The 17,504-nt window shown below is 39.7% G+C and overlaps 1 protein-coding gene across 5 annotated transcripts in view; it reads left to right on the forward strand.

Annotated features, from left to right (window-relative positions):
- DDR2 (discoidin domain receptor tyrosine kinase 2) overlaps nt 1-17,504 on the forward strand; it is a 166,737-nt gene that overhangs the window by 93,238 nt on the left and 55,995 nt on the right. For all 5 annotated transcript variants that reach the window (XM_069547372.1, XM_069547382.1, XM_069547358.1 and 2 more), the window contains one exon: nt 8,399-8,507. In XM_069547372.1, coding sequence (XP_069403473.1) covers nt 8,426-8,507 — 82 coding nt within the window. In that variant the 5' untranslated portion in view covers nt 8,399-8,425. The remainder of the gene's footprint in view (nt 1-8,398; nt 8,508-17,504) is intronic.

The raw sequence follows: 17,504 nt of genomic DNA on the forward strand, positions 1-17,504 counted from the left end.
ACTGGAAGAGTCTTAATTCTGTCTCTTTCTAGTTTTGTGACCCAGGCAAGTTAGAGTTACTCTGATTTTGATATATAGGGAAGCAAGATCCCTAACTTTAAATGACTCATGATTTGGCTTGAGAGACAGACATAAAAATTCAGTATGATGAATGGGGTCCAGCAGCCAGGTCAGGTAAGTCTACCTAGGTTGTGAGTGAAGTGACTTAGGGTTTTACTTTCCCACTTCGTAAAGGGGGGGATGATAATCTTTCCTTTCAGGTTTGTTGTAAGGCTTGATGATTATTCATTTGTAGGTTCTAAAAAGAGAGAGAGAGAAAGGTTTAAGTTGCAATTCTGAACTGTTTTTTCTTCTACTCTATCTGTAAGATATAATACTATTCAATAATATCTCTCAGTATCTCAAGTGATTCTCAAAACATAAGATAGGTCGCCCCATACCTTGTTGGATATGCATGGTTGGTTGGTTAGCACCCCCAAGGTTCTGATAGACTGCCCCAAGGAATATTTTTCTTTTGTCAGAGAAACAAATGTGAATGACATTAACAGGGGACATATTTTGTTAAAATCAAAACATCACAAATAAGACTAAAGTTTCCTTTTGATCTTCATTTCCAATCTCTAATGCCAGACAGTATGATCTCTGAGGGAATTACTATCATCAGCACTTGCCTTCCAAGATTCCTTGCTCTGTATTCATGTACTAGCTTATTTTAGCTCTAGAGTGAATCCTAGATTGATGGTGTTTAACTTTCTAGATCTTTTATGTATATATGTATGTAAGTATGTTTTCTACCATAGAAATATATAGTGTGCTTTATATATGTCTTGAATCCTGTTTATTCACCTAAAACCATGTCATGGACATCTGACCATGTACTATATATAGTTCTAACTCATATTTTTAAACTATTGATTAGGATTTTATAGCAGGAATATGCCATAATTTCTAGCACTCCCTTATTGGTAGAAAATTTCCAAGTTTTGTTACTTAGGAAAATATTGTACCCACATGTTCAAGAATTTCAGTTTCTCTACACTCTTGTCTACAGTTGTCTTTCACTTATTCATTTTTGATAATAGCCATCCTGACAGATACGGGGTTGGTTTCTTACTGTGGTTTTGATTTGTATTTCCTGATGGCTAGCAAGGTTGAGCATTTTTCGTATATCTCTTGACCATTTGTATGTCTTCATTGGAGACATGTACATTCAATTCCTTGGCCCATTTTCAGGGATTTTATTAGTGGAATTTTATTTATTTATTTATTTTTTGCCATTAAGTTGTGTGAGTTACTTAGGCATTTTGTGTATTAGTTGCTCATTGGATATATGGCTTACAAACAGTTTCTCCTATTCTGTAGGGTGCCTTTTCATCCTGTTGACTGTTTCCTTTGCTGTGCTTCTTGGCTTAATGTAGTTTCACTTCTTTATGTTTGCTTTTTTCTGCTTGTGCTTTTGGTATCATATCTATGTGGTCATTGCCAAGACCACTACCATGAAGCTTTTCCTCTATGTTTTCTTCTAGAAGTTTTAAAGTTTCAGATCTTACATTTAAGTCTTTAACTACTTTGGGTTGATTTTTGTGAATGGTGTAAGATAAGGGTCCAATTTCATTCTTTTGTTTGTGAGTACCTAGTTTTCTTAACAGTATTTGTTTATGAGACTCATTTTCTGCATTATATATTCTTCGCATCCTTCTTGAAGATCAGTTGGCCACAGCATTTATGGAAAACTGTACGAAGATTCCTCAAAATTAAATATAGAACTACCACATGACCCAGTAACCCCACTTCTGGGTATTTATCCAAAATAATTAAAATCAAGATCTTGAAGACACTAGCATTGCCCATGTTCATTGTATTCACAATAGCCTAGATGTGGAAACACCCTAAATGTCCACTGACAAATAAATGGATAAAGAAAATGTGGCTTATACATGCAATGAAATATATTCAGCTTTAAAAAAAGAAGCAAATTTTGCAATATGCAACAGCATGAATGAGATTTGAGGACTTTTTGTTAAGGGAAAAAAAATCAGTCACAGAAAAAGTAGTGCACGATTCCACTTAAATTAGGTATCCCAAATAGTGAAATTCATAGAATGAAAGAATGGGATGGTGGTTGCCAGAGACTAAGGGGAGGGGTGGGCTTCTCTGATGGCTTGGATGGTAAAGAATCTGCCTGCAATGTAGCTGGGTTCGATCCCTGGGTTGGGACGATTCCGTGGAGAAGGGAATGGCTGCCCACTCCAGTTTTCTTGCCTGGAGAACTCCATGGACAGAGGAGCCTGGCAGGCAACAGTTCATGGGGTCGCAGAGTTGGACATGACTGAGCGAGTAAGACTTTCACTTTCAAGGGGAGGGGTAAATGGAGAGTTATTAATCAATAGGCATACAGTTTCAATTAAGCAAGGTGAGATGAGTTCTGGAGATCTGATACAATATTACACAAGTAGTCAACAATAATATGTAGTCAATAATAACATGTTATACACTTAAAAATTTGTTAAGGGTAGGTCTTATATTAATTGTTCTTACCATGTTAAAATAACAAGAAGGATGAGGTGGGGGATTGGGAGGGAGGCTCACAGGGGAGGATATATGTATACTTATAGCTGATTCGCACTGTTGTATGGCAGAAACCAGCACAACATTGTAAAGTAATTATCCTTCAATGAAAAATAAAAATTAAAAAAAGAGCAAAGCACTTCTTTGTGGCTACATCATTATGTACCTATATAAATCTTCTCTAGGATAAATAAGAACTGGAATGTATAAATCAGAGTCTATTTGCATGTTTTGATTTAAATCATCTTCCGATTTATAAAACCAGTGGCAGAGTAGGAGTCTCTCTTTCTCCACACTATTGCCAAATTCCATAGTTTCACACTTTAAATTTTTGCCAGTCTGACCAATTGGTATTCAGCTGCTGCTGTTTGTCTTTCTGATTCTAGTGAGACTGAGTGCTTTTAGATGTTTACTGGTATTATATTGTTTCCTCTTTTAAATGATTTTTATTTACTTGGCCCATTTTTCTAGTCACTTTACAAACTGATTTATAGAGACTCTTTATACCAGAAAAATACATACACATTGTTTTGTTCTAAAATTTCAAATGTTTCTCTTGGCCTGTTGCTTGTCTCTTAAGTTCATGATGCCTTTTATCTCAAAGATGTTTTGAACTTTGATGAAACCATTATCATTCTTTTTATTTGTATATCTTGCTTTCTATGTCTTATTTATGTAGGCTTTCCTCTTGCTCACAGCAGATTCTCAATGTTTTCTAGAAATACTTTGATTGTTCTGTTTTTACATTTTGGACTCTTTATTTTTGTGTGAGATATGAATATACCTTTATTTGTTTTTGAAAAAGCTACTGATTCATCTGAAACTTTTCACTGATTCTAAATGCCCTTTTTCTTATATGGAAAGTTCCCACTTATATATATTTTTTTCTTGTGTATATGAGTATTGCCTATTCTTTTCATTGTCCTATTTATCTATTTCTTTGTCAATCTCATATTTAGGGAGGCCTTTCCTGATGATCTTACCTGAAATGACCCTCATTCATTCTCCATCACATTACTGGATTTTATTGTCTTCAAGGCATGAATATCTCTTTAGGTTTCTTACTTATTAATTTGCTAGTTTGGATATTATAAGCACCATGATGGCAGGAGTCTTTGCCTTTTTTAGCACCCAGAATAGCACCTTTCAGAAAATAGTTGCTGAATGAATGAAGGCCAATAACTTTTTATTTTTAAGGTTTGAATAAATTTCTTGTCAAAGGAATTTGCACTGTTAACCAAAGAAGTGGGTAGAGAAGGACCTTCCATCTTCTTGAAATTCTTTCATGTATGTTTATGGGTTTTATTCACATGTCACATCGCTTAAATTTTGAACCTTTAGAAAGATTCATTCAAAGAGGCAGAAAAGGGTGATGTCTGTTTATAGTAAGTTTTGTACTTCCTTTTAAGGTATGGAATTTAGACTAGCCAGATATAACAACTGAATATGTGGCTTAAGACAATCATTAATTCATTCTGCAACTATTTATCCAGCACTCTGATAAGTGCTGGGAATGCGATGGTGAGTAAAATAAACAAGGAGCTTATAGGGGTGCAGGCACTAATTAGACAACCATAGCAATGGATATATGATTATAAACTATGATCCTTTCTATGTAGAAAAATTATATGACGCTTTCAGTGCATGTGCAATCAAGGGGGTAAGAGAATATTTCACTGAAGAAATAACCATTTGGTGGTGATTTGAATCAAAGAGAGGACTGAAACTTTTCAAGAGAGGTCCTAAGGAGGCAAGGTGAAAAAAAGAAAGAAGTCCGAATGTAACTAAGTAGAAAGGTTGAGCAGGAGTGTAGCTCTGGTGAAGTAGCAGAGATCAGATCAAAGGAGAGAGTATTATGATGACAAACAAAGACAAAACAAAACAAACAGCAACAAAGCAGCCTTAGTAGATTTTGGAGTAATGCAAACCCTGGCTTCGTGCATGAGCTTTGATGCCTATCAATTGTGTAACCAGATCAGTTTTAACTTCTTTCTGCTCAGTTACTTTATTGATGAAAACAAACCTGGTAGAGTGACTGTAAATATTACATGAGATAGTCCTTGGCACATGTTAGGTATCCATGGTATAGTACTTCTCAGTTTAATGGTTCTTTTGTGTTTGTTACCTGCTGGGAACCCTAATTTAAGTAAACAAAGCAGAAATAATCACTGGTATTGGGGATTCATGACCTGAACCAAGTAAAACTTTCCAAATGAAAGTTCAGTCAATACTTTTTGAATAACTTATATGCAGAGTACATCATGAGAAATGCTGGGCTGGATGAAGCAAAGCTGGAATCAAGATTGCCGGGAGAAATATCAATAACCTCAGACATGCAGATGACACCACCCTTACGGCAGAAAGTGAAGAAGAACTAAAGAGCCTCTTGATGAAAGTGAAAGAGGAGAATAAAAAAGTTGGCTTAAAGCTCAGCATTCAGAAAATGAAGATCATGGCATCTGGTTCCATCACTTCATGGCAAATAAATGGAGAAACAGTGGAAACAGTGGCTGACTTTATTTTGGGGGGTTCCAAAATCACTGCAGATGGTGACTGCAGCCATGAAATTAAAAAACGCTTATCCTTGGAAGGAAAGTTATGACCAACCTAGACAGCATATTAAAAAGCAGAGATATTACTTTGCCAACAAATGTCCATCTCGTCAAGGCTATGGTTTTCCCAGTGGTCATGTATGGATGTGAGAGTTGGACTATAAAGAAAGCTGAGTGCCGAAGAATTGATGCCTTTGAACTGTGGTGTTGGAGAAGACTCTTGAGAGTCCCTTGGACTGCAGGGAGATCCAACCATTCCATCCTAGAGGAGATCAGTCATGAGTGTTCATTGGGAGGACTGATGTTGAAGCTGAAACTCCAATACTTTGGCCACCTGGTGCGAAGAGCTGACTCATGGGAAAAGACCCTGATGCTGGGAGGGATTGAAGGCAGGAGGAGAAGGGGACGACAGAGGATGAGATGGTTGGATGGCATCACCGACTCAATGGAGATGAGTTTGAGTAAACTCCGGGAGTTGGTGATGGACAGGGAGGCCTGGCGTGCTGAGATCCATGGGGTCGCAAAGAGTCAGACATGACTGAGTGACTGAACTGAACTGAAGTTCTGCTTAGTTCAGTTAAAAACCATTTTTGAGCCTCTACTTTGTACAAGATATAATGTTTTCTTTTAAGGATACAAGAACAAACCATTTGCAGCTAATGATTAAATGGGTAATTTTATAGCAATATTATGGAGGATCTAATAGAAACAAATTCAATGTGTAAGGGGAATGAGGTGTGGGAGATAATCCTTGAAGAAGAAATCCTGGGGAAGGTTATGGAGGGGAGAAAGTGATAGCCAGTAATCCACAAGGAAGGTGTCATGAAAGAGAACTGGAGAACTGTTCTTCAAAAGCTGCTAAGAGAGGGTAGCTGCCTAAGGCAGTGCTCCCAAGAAGCTAAGCTATTTGTGGAAGGACATCCTGAATCATGGTCATGGACTAGTTCCAGTTTACAGCCGAGACCAATGTCTCCAAGGTCTGCCTGTGTGTCTCTTTTCTGGGCATGTTTGTTTGTGGACTCATTCGTGGAAACAGTGTTCCTGCTGCTGGTAGTGAGTAGGCACTGAGACATATTTGCTCTCATCCAAATCTATGCCATAAAACCATGGTCAACACATCTATGGACCACTTTCCCCTGCCCCCTACCATGAGGCCACTTAGGTTTTTTTGTGTTTGACTAGTTTTGGCTCTATCCTCTTCAGTCAGAACTATCTGTATATATGTCTGTGTGTGTCAAGTGAAGTCGCTCACTTGAGTCTGACTCTTTGCGACCTCCTGGACTGTAGCTTACCAGGCTCCTCTGTCCATGGGATTTTCCAGGAAGTACTGGAGTGGGTTGCCGTTTCCTTCTCCAGGGGATCTTCCCTACACAGGGATCGAACTCAGGTCTACTGCATTGCAGGCAGACGCTTTACCATCTGAGCCACTATATCTATCTATCTATCTATCTGTCTGTCTATCTAACCACTTGGGGTTGGTCAGAGTTCTGTTGCCTAGAAAACATCATAGAAAGCTTCTGTTTCCTAAAAAAAAAAAAAAAAAAAAAGCTCCTGTTTCCTCTTAGCTATGCCATTCTATTATTTACTGTATTCCCATTATTGTCCATTAAAATCATATTCATCCTTTAAGAATCTGATCAGATGCTTATCTCCCCATGAAACCTCCTCTGGTCACTCCAGCTTAAAGAGACCGTGTCTCCCTTTATAATTTCACATTATACAGTTTTCTAGTAGTGGACCCAGTGTTTGTTGACTAATAGTATTACCTGGAAGAAACTTTCTTTTTTAAAAGAAAATTTTTATTCTTGAACAGTTTTATACTTATGGGATCACGGCAAAGAGTACATAGATTTTCTATTTACCCATTACCCAGTTTCCCCTATTATTAACATCTTACATTAGTATAGTAAACATGTCACAGTGAATGAACCAATATTGACACATTATTATTAACTAAAGTCTGCACTTCATTCAGATTTCCTCAGTTTTCCCCAAATGTCCTTTTTCTGTTCCACGATCCCATCGAGGATGTCACGTGTTATGTTTGACATTAGCTGTGTCAGTTTCTCAGACTTTCTAGTCTTGGGTGACCGTGAAAGTTTTGAGGATTATATAGCAGGAATTTTGTAGAATGTTCTTTGTCTGATGTGTTTCTCCTGATGAGGCTGGAGAGATGGGTTCTTGGGAGAAAGACAACAGACCAGAGAGTATCTACATAAATTATTTAGAATTCTTTTGCATGAGAAAATTTGTTTATTCTCCCCCATTTGTTTATTCAATCACTTATTTATGGGCTTGTAAATATTTATTTTATGTCTTGAGTTCTAATGCAATACCGCTTTATCCGTTTTGTTGCGTAAATTGCTCCAGCTTTGGCCATGGGGACCCTTTCATTGGCTGTGTTCTCTTGCCATATCCCCATCATTCTTGCGTGTGTATATACACTCAACTTGGGGCACTGAAACATTCTCCAAGATAATTGTATTTCCTGCCTCAGCCCTGAAAGTAGCAGTCTCTCCAAGGAACCCTGGTTCCTTTTATTGGAGAATGGTATAAGAAGTCAAGATCTGGGTATCAGGTTTGCTCCTTGCTATTGGGTGTCTTTGCTTCTAGGCACTCTCATAACAAGAAGATAGATATATGGGTATGTACTAACCTGTGTGTACACATCTGCAAATATTTCCATATGTAACCATTTATATCTCTATTAAGCTAAATATGAGTTCATACTGATGTCTCAGCTCTAATCCATAACCACATGGATTATTCTATGGGAATTTGAGCTTCAGGTACAATTCCAGAACTAATAAATGAGGATAAATATTCACCTTATGTCTTTTGAAAGGTAAACATGTTAACATCATTGAATGTTTTTCTTGGTTTAATAGTGGAATAAATATTAAAATTATGAAAATATTGTAAAAGTCAGTTTTACATTTTATCACTGTTCATAATTTGGGTATTTATCTTATTGAAACTTTGTTACTCACCTATAGTTTTGCTAATTTTAATTCCATGAGAATATAATCTAATAGAGTTTGAAAGTTCTTATATTACCTAAATATTGAATGTCCCAGAGTTTGAAAGTTTTTATATTTTGTGACAATTCAGTGTCCCATTCAACTATCAAAGTTCATGATTTAAAATTCTAAATATAGAAATAAGCACTATAAAAACACAAAGATAATTATGTAAACTGTGTTCATCATGTTGACGGTTTCTGCTTCACTCATTCCCTCTCCTCTTTCTTCTTGTCTTGCATTGTTGGTGGGCTGAAGGCTCCAGTTCCAACACCATCTTCTGAGATGAACCTGATTCCCAGAATGCCCTTGGTGCTGCTCCTGCTGCTGCCTATCTTGAGTTCTGCAAAAGCTCAGGTTAACCCAGGTAACACTGCCGTTGCTCAGCCACCTGCTGGAGACCAGCTGAACACTCAAGCCCTTCAGTGTTCATTTTGGGAAAAGCACTGCTGAGGGGTCCAAAGGTCCCTCCTTCCTTTCTTTCTCTATGGTGAAACAGGGCCATAGCAGACATTGAAACAAATATACTCTGTAACATGCTGAATAGTATTGAAGTGTTTCTTACATGGAGTTGGGTGGAATAAAAAGAAATAAAATGGGAGGTGGAAGAAGCAACCATTTGCTTCTGTATCTTCTGGGAAACAAACAAGAAAATTTTCAGACACCTTAGAGAACTTCTGCAAGTTGGTTTCCCAGTGATGTTTGGTTGGTTAAGGCCTATATTTTACTTGGCTGTCATTTATGCTTTGGGGACCCTGTCTTGTAGGATCTCAGGCAGTTTCTCTTTCCTACAGGGTGTGGGCCGTGCTCAAAAATAGATATGTTAGTCCCCTTCTCTCAATTTTTAAAATTATGCGTACACTTTAAATTGAAGTATACAATGGTATCAATTGTCTATTACCATAGTGATGCCACTTAACAACATATGCAAAGTTGGTGATTTAGTCTGGTTTTGATGGGATTATTCTTCTGGTCCCTTCCGGATGTCCCTTCTGCACATATCTGAGAGTAAGCTGGTCATTTACTGACTCATCGAGAATGGCCTTGGCTCTGACAACTGGGGCAACTTTGATGTGCTCTCCTCTAGCACCACTAGTATGGATACCTTTGAATGGAAATTGCATAGCAGCAAAGCAGAGAGGGAAATGTGTAGCATTTTTCAAACCAGTGCTCCAGTCATGTTTGCTGAGATCTCATCGTCCAAAGCGAGCCACATGGCCAAGCCCAGAGTCAGAGTGGGAGAGCACCAAAATATTACCCCGGGGAGGTCTGAGTACAGGGAAGAGTAAGGGTTGGAGCCATGTTTCCTTTTTGCCACAAATATAAATGTAGGAAATTAGATATAGCCTAAGTGTCAATTTGATGAATTTTATAAACTGAACACATCCATCCGAGCAGTATCCAGGTTAAGCAACAGAACTGTACCAGGACTTCAGAAGCTCTTCTTACACGCTCTTCAAGTCACTTTGCCCCACTTTCATCCCAAGGGTAGTCATTATGGTTTTCTAACAGCACCAATCGGTGCTACTTGTTTTTGTACTTTATATAAGTGGAATCACCTTTTGTTTCTGGCTTCTTTCACTCAACATTTTATTCATGATGTTCGTATCATGGCATGCAGTTGGCAGCTCTGTTTTCATTGTTGTATAATTTTGTTTGAATGTTTTATTTATTCAGTCTACTTTGGATGGTAATTTGGATTATTTCCAATTTGAGCTCATTATAAATAAAGCTCCTATAACCCTGCTTGGTTATCTTTTGGTAGAGGTAAATACTCAAGTCTTTTAGATATATACCTAGAAGTAGCTTATATGTTGAGTTTCCCTGGTGGCTCAGATGGTAAAGATTTCGCCTGCAAGGCAGGAGACCTGAGTTCGATCCCTGGATTGGGAAGATCCCCTGGAGGAGGGCATGGCAACCCACTCCAGTGTTCTTGCCTGGAGAACCCCATGGACAGAGGAGCCTGGCAGGCTACAGTCCATGGGGTCACAAAGAGTCAGACATGACTGAGTGACTAAGCACAGAACAACACAGCGTATATGTTACATATGATCCATTTTCCTACATATTGCTAAAGAGTTTTCCAAAGTGATTTTGCTGATATCCCACCCCATTGCAGTGTCTGAGAGTCCCAGTGGCTTCAGGCTGTATTTGAATTCCTGAGGGTATTTTCATTTCCTCTTCTTCATACAGTATGAGTGTACATTTGTGAAACACTCACCTTCCTATCTTTGCAAAAATTCCATTTCCATGGGATATTCTTTTTTCTTCCATAGGGCATATAATCAAGATACTTTAATATCAGTGATGAATTGGTTCAGTAAATCCAGTACCTTGTTACTTTTTTGTAATAAGCTTAGTGAGTGCATCTCAGACCTGAACTTGACACCATTCTTTCGTTTTTTGCTTTGTGTTCCTCTCACCTAGTTGAAGTCTAGTTGCCTTCTACTTGGTCTTAAGTTAGTTACATGACAATAGTCATACGCTTCTCTTTATACTTCTTTCATCCTTTCACCAGCAGTAAAATAAAGTTGGATTAGATAAGCTATAAAACCTTTTGTCACAAACTTACTATGATTTAGTGGTGTAAAAACTTTACTGCCCATTTTGGAAGATACTGATTGACTTTGGGCTTGGAAACAGGGTCCTTGAACTCACACAGCTGTTTTTCACAAGAAAGACCATTTGTCCCCAACTCCCTGCCACTTCCCAGGTTCAGGAATCTACAGTCAGAACTTCAGAGGAATCGTGTCCCTTAGTCTAAGCACATAGACGATAGCTGATGAATATCTTAAAGATGTAAACCCTAAAATGCTCCTTAGTAAGAAGTTGCATCTAGAAATCATGCCCCAACCTAGCCTGCCTCCATGGGCAAGGGATATCTCTAGACTCCATATGACGTATATGAATACTCCTGTCTACTGAATTTGTCTGATCAGTTTCCAGGGTCAGGCTCCTCCAGAATGTATAAAACCAGTGCTTTGATTGCCACTGGGGGTCCAAAACCCGGTGGAATTTCAGGTAGGGGGAAGTAGTAGAACCAACCTGGTTGTCCTGGAAACTTCGCCGAGGGTCTGTTAGTCCTGAGGACTCATACAGCCAACTAAATAACTGCTGCGTGTGGAGAGCACAGGGGCAGTCAGCCCCACTCTCCTAACTTGGCCTGTGACAACTACTTGTGCTTGGAAAAGGGAAAACACCCCTTCTCTCCAACAGGCAATCTAGGCATTTAGGATCCATGGTATAGAGCCAGGGCACATGCTGGGACTTCCCATTTCAATCCTGGATTTTCCCCTCATAAGAAGCAGGCAACCTGCTAGCAGTTTAGAGTCTTGGGGTGGTGGAGTCCTCCTTTGGTATCTAGAATGTTTGGAGAAACAAAGACATTAAGGATCTGAGATTCAGAGTGTTCTCTTCCTACTGGCTCCAAATTGACTTTCAGTTCATCTTTGTGGTTTTATTCTTTCTAGCATCAATCCTATATCCAGTGAGCTCTTAAGGTCTAGGGGCTTGATATCCTAGGCTAGTCATGCTGCATTGAATCTTAGAGACATTTAAGTCCTTCCTCCTCATTTTATAGATAAAGGAACTGGGTGTCAAATAGGGTGAGTGATTTGGTGGTTTGCCCATGACAACACACATAGCTAATGGTAAAGCAGGGACCACTGGCTCCTGACTCCCAGGCCCAGGTTCCTTCCATCAGACTACCCACCCCTTTGAAGGCCACTTGAAACAGTCTTTCTTTAATGATCATGTTTAGCTGGACAGCTTTATGGTTTCCTTTCTGTGACTTCTGATGCACATTTATGGGGATGAGAGGTAATTTGGATTTGAGGGACAGCCTGAATCCAAGGAACTGGGAAAGACAACAGGTTCCCACAGAGCTCTTGGACCCTTGGTCTTGTTAGCATGCTCAGCAAGAAAGGCTAGAGTTAGAAGGCCCTCAGGACCAGCTCACCCTGGCAAAGAAACCCAAGTGCTGAAGATGCTCTGATTGCCTTCTGCACAACTGTCCCCTTCTCCCAACTTCCTGTCTCCCACCAAAGTTCGTACAGCTACTTTCAGTTCAGTTCAGTCGCCCAGTCGTGTCCAACTCTTTGCGACCCCGTGAATCACAGTACTCCAGGCCTCCTTGTCCATCACCAACTTTACCTATACACATTTCCACACTGGAAAATCATTTTTATTTCCCTGGGTTCTCATCATTCATGCTCCTAGAGATGTACTGAGAGGGTTTATGGGATCTCAACTGCTAATGAGAATGTGATGCTAGTTCCAGGTTTCTGAACCCAGGCCTGAGGTACTAAGGCCATGTGTATGTTTGTATGTGTGTGTGTATGGCTTGAGAAAGGCCTTGGAAAGGGACCTCCCAGGTTAAATTTCTCTTCAGTGAGCAATGCTAGATGCTGCCCAGATTGGCTTTTTCTTGCTTGTATCAATGTGTTTGTTTGTCAAATCTAGCCTGAGGGTGGCCTCTGGTATCCTTCCTAACAGTAAAAGATCTTTCTCTGGGGATATCAGAAACTCATTTGCCCCTTAAGCACTCTGGTTATTCCAAGTGGAGAAAAAAAAGATGCAAATTTCAAAGAAGAGTACCAGCTAATATTTAAGAAGCGCTGAATATATTCCTGGTACCATTCTATCAGCACATTTAGTCTTCAGAAGCATGTTAGGAATTAGGTGGCATTGTTATTCCAGTTTCACAGAGGGGAAATTGAGGCCCAGAGAAATTAGGTAACTCATTTAAGGTTATAGACCTAGCCAAGTGGCAGAGCTGGGACGTGATCCACCTCCAGGGAGCATATTCTTGACCTCTGTGCTCTGCTGCCTCCTGGAGAGTTGGCCGCACTAAATGTGTGCTAACCAGTCACATCAAGTCTCTAATGTCATGCTGGCAGAGACAGTGAAGGCTGAGAGTGATCCAGAGGAAAACAAACTTGCTAGGTTGGGTAAAAAGAGAAAGGGAGAACATGGAGTAAAGACACATAACCACAAATAGAAAAACAAGAGGGTGGAGATGGTTGTCACTGAGCAGTAATAGGGCAAACGTGAAGCTAAGTTAGTACCCAAAGCAGGAACCACATGACTTTGGGATCCTTGGTATATGGCAAGTGCTTCCCAATCAAAGGCTTTGCCTTCACCCAGTGATAACAAAATGCCATGCTATGTCCTTCCTCCCAGGATGTATGTTCCTTTTGCTATAAGATTTCAACAAATCAGGAATCAGGGCATTCTAAAACTCAAAGAAGCAATAAGCCTCTCTGGGCCATCTTTCCAGATTGTTCCCTAAATTGGTGGTTCTCCTTGGCCCTGATGTTACACCACAGACAGTATGGAGAGTATGTGCTGACAGGAGAGAGTGATGGCAACGTAGATGGTGAAGAGACGATGGCAACTGAGAGGTCTAGATTCGAGTCTCAGCTCTGCCACTATCTCCTTTGTGACTTTAGCTACGTTTCTTCACCTTACTTTGCTCACTTATAAAATGGGAAGAATAAAGTCTGCTTTCTGCCCTTCACAGGGTTACATTAGGGGGACCAAATGAGATAATGGAAGTCAATGGGCTCTGGAAAGTTACATGCAAATATCAAGGGTTGTAACTTGTTACTTTTGGAAGAGAAGGAAGTGAAACTAATGCAAACTATAAAACAACAGTTTCTTTCAAGCTGATGATGGAGGAGGAGAGAGAAAAAGAGTTCATTAGTGACTATTATGGTCCCTCGTGGTCTCCAAGAGAGACTCATGTTACCTTTGGGGAATAGGGGTTCTAACAACCCTGAACTCTGGCCATCCCAACTCCAAGGGATGCAGGGCCCTGTGCCCAGGCTGAGCATATCCATGACAGTGTTGTTTTTTTTTTTTTTTTTTCTGGGGAGAATAGTGTGATTGTTGACTTAGCTCTTGGTCTTAGCCAACAGGCCCCTGAAGAGCATGGATGTGGTAACATAGGCCTCCCAGAATTTTTCAGTGGTTTGGACACATACACAGTAAAGTAAGGCAAAAGTTAAGACATTCAAAACAATGAGGGTTTTGGAGGGGCTTAAGTGGGAGGCGATGAGTTGCTAAAAAGTATGCAACTTCTTTTTTCCCTGCTTCACAGATGTTAATGACTTGGGTCATTGTCTTATCTGGTGTGGCGTTGATCTCCTGGGTCCTCATGATGGACACCTGTCATAATGCTTGGCTTGTAAAGGCAATCAGTAAGTGTTTGAGGAGTAAGAAGAAGGCAGGAAAGAAAGGACGTCGAGAAGCTCCCTTTCTTCTCTGTATTTTTCTACAAAAATGGATCTAAGTTATGCCATGAGAGGTTTGAGCTCACAAAGATGTTCAGAAGCTGAGAAGAAGACATAAGAATATCATTCTTTTAAATGATGGGGGTGTTAAGTAGAAGAATGACAGACTGAAGTTCCCTGAACTGCAGCTACTAATATGCAGTAATGAGGTCCAGCCCCTGGTGTCCGAGGGCTTTGAGAGCCTTTTTCCTTGCAGAGGTAGAGTAGCCTCTGTGATTATTCCTAAAAGCCTAAATTCCCTCTCCTCTGGTCTATGAGCAGAGCATTTTAGTGGTTATAAATAAAAATGTGCTTACATTGACCCAAATTTGTATTACTCTTGACATTTCAAGGGAAGGATTCAGACTTAATCTTTTGGGTGCTGTAAGCTATAGTCAAGATATAAGATCTAACGATGAAGAGTATCTTGTATGCATAATTATTGCTAATTTAAGAAATGTTTCATCTTGGCATAGGAGAATCCCTGGATATGGGGATAGGCTAAAGCCACATTGAGAAGGCTACAATATTAGTTTGTTTGTTCTAAGTAGGTTAAACCAATATTTAGGTCTTTTTATAGCTTCTTATTGAGTAACTTGCTAAATAGTAATGGATGCCTCTCCTCCTACTATACAAATACTACTTCTACTGCTCTTACTATTACTACTAGTGATAATAGCAATAATGACATGATAAATCTCTGGTTACTCTTTTTGTTTCTTCATCAAGTAAAATTAATCCTTAATTTCTCTTATGATGATGAATCTGGATTCCTCTCTTAAAGTGCCAAGAGTAAGAAAGTTACAAATATTAGGGTAAATTTAAGGACTTTTTCTACATTTATGACCACTAAGATGCCCTGCATATAGGTAGAAAACTGGCTCGTCCCAGTTCTCTGAGGCTTGGGTGGTCTTCTCTTTAGAAATGTGTTTGGGTCTTTGATTTTCTTAAGAGGATGTGAACCCAAAGTCCAGCCTGGCTAACAGTGAAAGCAGTTGGGTCTGCCTTTACACAGTAGGGTGGACTGTCTTCACCTTGGGCAACTGGCAGGGTTTAAACTTGGATTCTTGGTCATTCAGTGCTTTTTAAAAACTCCCATGTTTTCTGTGGCCTCTCTTCCTGGTGGGTCCTGAACTCTAATCTTTATCAGATTCAAACACCCAGGTCAGCTTTTCAGAGCGTTTCTCCTTAGGTTTTTACACTGCCTCTCTTATACAACCCCAGCATTTGGCAAATGTACTGGACAAGAAAAAAGCTGCCTGCTAGAAGGATCTCCTTCAAAAACTCTGAGATTTTATCCTCCAGTGACCCTCTACCAGTGCGAAGCCCAGGGTCAGCCTCTTGCCTCTGCCCTTTGCAGTTGACAAACGGCTGCATATAACTGCAGAGGCGATGCTGCCTCTTAATCTCCCTTCTCTGAAGCTTCAGTTCCTCGGCTCTCACCGTGTCAGCACAATCAAAAGGCTGTAAACAGATGACTTATAGATTTTATCTAGTTCTTCCAGTTATCTTCAGGGGGAGTGTTGGTTACTATAAGCTACTCCATCCCACCTGGGAACGAAAATAAACAGTTAACTTTTACCTTGCTGTTGCTGTGATTCGTGTTAACTGATTATGCCTTGCTTTTTGAATTGGTTAGTAGGAAGCTCAGAGACAAATTTGAGGCCCATCACCAGCAAAGTGTATAGAACCAAATGTAATATTGATTATATTTTTAGTATTAACCTTAGCTCCAGCTTACCTTAATGCCCTTATTCTCTTTCCCCATATCTGCATTTCTACACTTATTTGTTTGTTTATTTACTTAGTATATTGTACAGTTTTGGAAGCCAGTTCCAATTTTTTTTAGAATGAGTCAGAGTGAAAATAGTTAAAAAATCAATAACACCTACCCTTTATTAAATGTTACTGTTCTAAGCATTACTGTGCTATAAACATTACTAAGTACTTGACATTTATAACTCATATTTTCTCATAAACAAGTACTGTTATTACTGTAAAACTGAGACGCTTAAAGCTTAATTAATCTTCCTAAGGCCATAAAACCTCTAAATTGCTTAAGAAAGAGTGAATGTAATATTTAAAATGAATGATCCCCTCTCCTTCTGGATATCATTTATTGAACCCTATTGCCTTCCAGGAATTGTTAAATTCCTTGTACATTACATCTCTGCAAAAACCTTGCTTGGCAGGATTATTTAAGATGAGGAAGTGGAAGTTCAGAGAGGCTTAGTAGCTTGTCTTGAGATCCTACAATTTGGAAATGGCAGAATCAAGTTTTAAGTAGGCCTCTTGTGATTCCAAACTATGCCACGACTTTGTTCTCAGCTCCTAGCTCATGGCTACCCAGCTGTCTCAACTTACCTCCTTGTTGAGGAAAAGGACACACTATTTTAGCAGGAGGCTTTCACTGACTTTGTTAACCAGGAAGTCTAACATACCTTGTCCAATCCTTATCTCAGTACCCGGAAATCCAGTACAGCTTGGGGACCCCTCTTCTGGAGTTCTACAATAATTGTTTCTGGAGAGTATTTTAGGCTTTTAGGAAAACTGCAATTCTAAAGGGCTGTTCTTAAGGGAAATTTAGACTTGGGCAAAAGAAGTCTTGGCAAAATAACCTCATTGTACTTAGAGGAACCCAAATAAGTTTCCTTGGCATCTAGCAAGATCCCAGTATGTAGATATTTACTTGCACAGTGAACAAGTCTGAAGCAGTCTGCTCAGTAGGGTTTCTGGGGAGAAGGGGCCCAAATGACAGCTTCTTTAATTAGACCACCTTGTCCTCTCTGGAGCTGGAAAAACTAGGTCATGGTAGCCTGAGCTTGAAGAAAGAGGAACCAGGGATCAGATTTGAATTTCAGTTCTGATTACCTTAATCAGCTGTTCATCCTTGAATAAGTCGATTCACCTTTCTGAGCCTCAGAGGTTCTGATATTCATGGAGCCATTGGAAGGATCAATTTCTTGAAGGCCTGGCTCTAAAGTTTCATGATTGCAGATGTTCCTTTAGGTCATCAGCTGCCTTGGGCCCCCTGGTTGACCCTAATAGCTGAGCCGCACCCCCACCAGTCTTACCTGCCCTGTGCCAGAGGG

This window comes from Ovis canadensis, chromosome 1, assembly GCF_042477335.2.
Source record: "Ovis canadensis isolate MfBH-ARS-UI-01 breed Bighorn chromosome 1, ARS-UI_OviCan_v2, whole genome shotgun sequence".
Taxonomy (NCBI): Eukaryota; Metazoa; Chordata; class Mammalia; order Artiodactyla; family Bovidae; genus Ovis; species Ovis canadensis.